At 38.1% G+C, this 5,939-nt stretch overlaps 1 protein-coding gene across 2 annotated transcripts in view; it reads left to right on the top strand.

The window, feature by feature from the left end:
• The window catches only part of htr3a (5-hydroxytryptamine (serotonin) receptor 3A), an 8,945-nt gene extending 3,600 nt beyond the window's left edge, over nucleotides 1-5,345 (top strand). The window contains exons 3-9 of one of the 2 annotated variants that reach the window (XM_046040411.1): nucleotides 655-699; nucleotides 1,075-1,184; nucleotides 1,301-1,470; nucleotides 2,603-2,763; nucleotides 3,897-4,107; nucleotides 4,513-4,749; nucleotides 5,035-5,345. In XM_046040411.1, the coding sequence (XP_045896367.1) occupies nucleotides 655-699; nucleotides 1,075-1,184; nucleotides 1,301-1,470; nucleotides 2,603-2,763; nucleotides 3,897-4,107; nucleotides 4,513-4,749; nucleotides 5,035-5,345 (1,245 nt within the window). Of the gene's footprint in view, nucleotides 1-654; nucleotides 700-1,074; nucleotides 1,185-1,300; nucleotides 1,471-2,602; nucleotides 2,764-3,896; nucleotides 4,108-4,512; nucleotides 4,755-5,034 lie in introns of both variants that reach the window. The other variant, XM_046040410.1, reaches the window with a different exon arrangement.
• Nucleotides 5,346-5,939: the final 594 nt, after the last annotated feature.

Here is a 5,939-nt window from a genome sequence, read left to right as displayed (position 1 = left end):
GAAAAACTTGTTGCATCTTTCCCAAAACGACTCATGGCTGTATTAGATCAAAAGGGTGCTTCTACTAAATACTGAGCAAAGGGTCTGAATACTTATGACCATGTGATATTTCAGTTTTTCTTTTTTAATAAATTTGCAAAAATTTCTACATTTCTGTTTTTTTCTGTCAAGATGGGGTGCTGAGTGTACATTACTGAGAAATAAAATGAACTTTTTTGATTTTTGGAAAATGGCTGCAATGAAACAAAGAGTGAAAAATTTAAAGGGGTCTGAATACTTTCCGTACCCACTGTATGCCAAAGATCCACAAATCAATGTTAGTGATCCCTCCTGTGGCAGGTGATGTGAAAATGCCATACTTATGAACATATTTTTTAATAATTTATTTGAAGCTTATTAAAAATAACCCCACAAACACAGTGTTGTTCAATTTAAACTTTAAATTGTACTTAAAATGCTTTATTCTATAAATCCTTTAATCTGGAAATCTGAAAAGTGCTTTATAAATAAAATGATGTGCACATATAAGATTTTATATATTTATTTGAATTTTATATGAATATTATGTATTAACTATATATGTATATAATATGATTAATTCTAAAATAATTAACATAAATATATTTTCTTATGTATTCTTGTATTCTACGACAGGATGAGAAGAACCAGGTTTTGACAACATATGTGTGGTACAGACAGGTAAGACAAAGACAAATGCTTTTCCAAAAATCCAAATCAAAGTTGCACCATAGATACAACATCTGGAACATAGCTATTTTGCTGTACTGCATTATTACTATTACTATTGATTTATTCAACCAATTTGTCATACTTATGTTAGCAAACTTAGGGTTGTAATTACATTTACTTTGACAAATTGACAGTTTTAATTGTGTGATATTTGTGTATCTTATTCCTCCTCCAAACCAGGTTTACTCTGTCTTTACAGTAGTATAAAATTTATTTTCTGTTATTGATGCTGTATGTGTTTTCACACACAGTGCAACAAAAAATAGATCTTTTTATTGTCATATTTACATGTTTGTTTGTTCAATAAATTCTTCAATATTTTAGTCATGGAGAGATGAATTCCTGGTCTGGAACCCAGAAGACTTTGATGAAGTCGAGCAGGTTTCTATACCTACTGCTAATGTATGGGTGCCTGACATCCTCATCAATGAGTTGTAAGAACTGCTGCTGTTGATTTCTGCTTCTTCTCTTATTCTACCAGGGCTGGCTCCAGCCTGTCTTTTCTCCTAAACAAATTGTTATTGTCATATTTTTTGTCTCCTACCTGCAGTGTAGATGTGGGAAAGTCTCCAGACATACCTTATGTATATGTGAGACATAATGGACTGGTGCACAACTACAAGCCCATCCAGGTGGTCACAGCCTGCACTCTCAACATCTACAACTTTCCATTTGATGTCCAGAATTGCAGCCTCACCTTCCAGAGCTGGCTGCATACCAGTAAGACATTCTGCACTTTCTTCACACACATCTCCAATGTGATTTAGCCTTTTTGGGGGGTTTAAAACACCACACATACAAGCTTTCATGCATTTACCAACATTATTAAATTGTTTATAAAAGCTCTTCAGTAGTTAAGTCCTTCATACAGGTATTATTATTATAATTATTACCACGCATCTGCTTGTTTCATGTGACATATATAGTTGTGGTTTTCTAAATTAGTAGAGTATACAGTGTTTTTTACCTTTAAGTTTGTGGTTTCCACAACAGGGTAAGGTTAACCTTAAGAGGTTAAGATATCTGGGAAATAAGGTCTCTAACTAGATAAAAATGATCACAAGGTACATTCCAGATACTGCTTACAAATGGCCACATTAGGTGATTTGGCAGTGAAACATATATATATATATATATATATTAATAACCACAGTTTATTACAACTTCTGCCCATCATTTTTATCATTAATAGTAACAGTGTATTCACCCAGTTAATTACTGAGATCTGAAAATCCATCAACATTACTAAAATGGAGCACATACAAGTAGTTAGTTGATCAGTGGTACACAACCAAAGCCAAACTTTAGGCAAACTTATTTATAAAAAAGTAAAGGAGACGAGAATTAAAGGTAAAATGACTACCCTATTGTAAACATCCATCATAGTTCACGGACCAACTTCCTGGTTCAGCTTTGACCTACTGTACTTGCCATAGCTCTGTGCACACAATATTATCTGGATTAATATACATACTGTATATGTGTATATATAGATGTTCAATTATTACATTCATAACTAATTTAGGCATATTTGATATTTTTTGGGAACATTTACAGGTACTTCGCATCCCCCTATAGCTCTTTCACTGATATAAATTATTTGCTATTTTGGTACTATTGATGTGATTCTGTCAAAATGGTGAAAAATATTCACTGGCATCAGGGAAAAAAAGCATCCAATTCCTCTCTTCAACTCTTTCCATCAAGACTTGAGTAGAACAACCGCTCTGTTCTGTGCATCCATGAACTCTCTCCTGCTGTGACATGTGCTTAGAGAGCAGAGTGGTGGGTGAAAGATAACTTGTTGCCACGGCTGTTTCATGCTGCTCCTAACATTGTGTTCGATCTGTAGTTGATGACATCAACATCACCCTGATGCGAAACCCTGAGCAGCTCAAGAAGGACAAGAGTGTCTTCATGAACCAAGGAGAGTGGGAGCTGCTTTATATATTGTCCAACTACAAGATCTTCAGTGTGGACAATAATGACCATTATGCTGAGATGAAGTTCCATGTAAGTATGTGAAATAAAGATTTTAAGATTTCATTTTACATGTGTAGCATAAGAGGGGGTACATCTTGTATCAATGGTTTTCTCTTTAGGTGGACCTGAGTGCCAGAGTGTTGTTATTGTAGACATTTATTATCTTCTTCTTCATTCTTTACTAAAACTGTTAAAGGCAAGTCCAACCTTTAAAATACTCAAATGTCATGACAGCTGACCAGTCAGTGGCAGTGTTAATGTTTGAAATGTGAATAATTTATGAAAAATGTGCCAACTCAGCTACAGATATGACAGTTAATGAGAATGTAGCCTTCAGTGAGATAAATCTGTAGCACCACATCACCTTAAGCTGTCCCACAGGATAAGAATGATGGGGGCTTTTGAGTTATTTACTCAAAGGAGCTATCATAAAGGTTTAACTAACAAAAAATGAAACTATTGCAACCGGCTCAAAAAAACAACTACTCAACTTAAATTCGGGCCTATTCACCTACAACTATATCCTCTATTCAATAACGGACCCAGACAACAATGTAAAAGGAAATGAATTGTAGTTTATTCACAGTTTAACGTGATTAACAATTTCATTCATTCATATCAATTCAACCAAAAATATCCATCCATCCATCCATCGTCAACCGCTTATCCTGCGTACAGGGTCGCGGGGTCAACCAAAAATATAAATAAGATAAATAAAAATTAAAATAAAAATAGACTCCCTTAAATAAGAATATACTTCTTTGGGGAGGCAGCATAGCCTCGTATCCACTTCCTTCTCCTGAGGAAAATGTTTCTCAGGACAGTGGTGAGGTATAAAAGCTTCAGCCATAGCTGAACCAGGCCCCCTTCCAGCCTCTTGACAAATGGCAGGAACACAGCCTTGGTTGAAGGCAGATGCTCAGATGATCAGAAAAACTAAGCAGGGTCAACGACATGGTGAATGGTGTCACTCTTCCCGAATGAACCAAACGAATTGGCTGTGCATATTACAGTACCGCAACAGCCACAGACATTGGATTTTTTTTATTTTTTTGTCAGAGCATTTGATTTATTGATTGTTGTTAAGAGAATTTCAACAAATAGAACAAAAAATTCTTCTGAAATAATTTGCCTACCCTAGCTTTTAAACCTACATTTTCCAGGTGGTGATCCGACGGCGGCCATTGTTCTACACTGTGAACCTGCTGCTGCCCAGTATCTTCTTGATGGTGATGGACATTGTGGGTTTCTATCTGCCACCAGACAGTGGAGAGAGGGTTTCCTTCAAGATCACTTTGTTGCTGGGCTACTCTGTCTTCCTCATCATTGTATCTGACACTCTGCCTGCCACCGCTATTGGAACCCCGCTGATAGGTGACTGGGATCTATTACTGCTTTTCAGCAGTTTGTATCTGAACAGGATTTCTGCAACGAGTGTCAGCTTCTGATTTTAAAATGTTTGGCTTGAAAACAATGCTAATTTCCCTCTAAATAGATGTGGAACAAAAAAACAACAGACAAAAGTTGGTAAACTATGACATTAGGAGAGCAAAAAACAAAAAGTGAGCAATTAGTCTGCAAGACAAAATTCAAGCACTGATTTTTGAAGAGCTGGAGACTATCCCAGCATGCATTGGGTGGAAGGCAGGGAAACATCCTTGACAAGTTTATAACAGACACTACTACTACTACTACTACTACTACAACTATATGTTACTGCTTAAAGAATATCTACAGGGGGGCCATCAAATACCTTGTCTCTTCTTATCTGTTCTGTAGGTGTGTACTTCGTGGTTTGTATGGCCCTCCTGGTGATCAGCCTAACAGAAACTGTGCTGATTGTGCGACTGGTCCACAAGCAGGACCTGCAGCCCCCTGTGCCCGACTGGGTGAAGTACTTGGTGCTGGAAAGAGCTCCAGTCCTCTTCTGCATCCACAAGAAGCACCGCCTTTGTTCCACACTGTCCTCCCAGGCCTCTGACCTGGAGCACTACAAGGACAGCAACTATGGGACTAGTAAGGTCTAGGTGAAAGCATGTACCATAGCCTACAACAGTGTTTTTCAGTCTTGTGCCATTACAGAAAATGGGTATTCAGGTTTGTATTAAGCAAACCAAATGCAACAGCAGCTAATTTAACTGATTAGTTTTCCCCTTTTTATATTTCTAATGTCCGAGTGGAAGTTTTCGCCCCCTAATAAGAAGAAAGGTCATTCTCTCTGCTTTAAGCTTTAGACTTACTTCAATGAAAAGCTACAAATTTCCAAATGAAAATGAAACCTATTTTTGTTCCATTCTGCAGCCCAGTGCACCCTCCACCACACTTGTGAGCTAGGCCGAAGGCTCAGCCATCATGACAGGGAAGATGGGCTGCTCGGACTGGGCCTGCCCCCCTCCAGGGACCCCACCCCGCCTGTCATGGACAACATCCTACAGGAAGTGACAGCGATACGCCACTTCCTGGAGAAGAGGGACAAGTGCCGGGAAATTGCCAAAGAGTGGTTGCAGGTCGGCTACGTGCTGGACGTGCTGCTCTTCAGAGTTTACCTAGTGGCCATGGTGGCCTACAGCATCACACTGGGCACTCTGTGGTCAGTGTGGCAGGTCGCCTGAGTTTCCCCATTGTACTGCTGTGGACACACAGTCAGTAGAGCATGGGATTAAACAAGCCAGAGTTTTTGGCTCTATGCCCTGTGTAGCTCAGTGGATACAGAGAGGCACTCATATACTAATGGTACAGGGAAAGGTTTCCTGTAGTTGGGGCCTATGTACAAACCAACTGTAACCAAATGGATTTGCCACTATATTCCTATTATCATTGTTTTAGATTCATCAGAGTTTTAAAGTTCCATGATGTAAGTGCAATCTGAGATGCTTTTCAAGGCCAGACTAAGCAGAAATTGACACACTTTTGAATGCTATTAATTTTCATCCTTAGAAGGATGAAAAAGGATGACAGTAGTAATAACACATAGTGGTAATATTAGGAAGAAAAAAAGAACAACATCAACAAATACATTAACCTGATAGAACACAACAGCATCTTTTAAGTACAGTAAGTGCAAATATAAAAAAAAATGTGAAAAAAGGAACAGTTGACCATACAAACATTTGGTAGCTGAGGAGCCCTAAACACCAATTACAGTGGTTCGGTTACGTATTTTTTGTGATTAAAAGAATCATATTGGGTAAGTATAGGGGGAGGGG

The sequence above is a fragment of the Micropterus dolomieu genome, linkage group LG23 (assembly GCF_021292245.1).
Source record: "Micropterus dolomieu isolate WLL.071019.BEF.003 ecotype Adirondacks linkage group LG23, ASM2129224v1, whole genome shotgun sequence".
Classification (NCBI taxonomy): domain Eukaryota; kingdom Metazoa; phylum Chordata; class Actinopteri; order Centrarchiformes; family Centrarchidae; genus Micropterus; species Micropterus dolomieu.
Note: the sequence above shows the minus strand (reverse complement) of the source record. Positions and strands in the feature narration are given on the sequence as shown.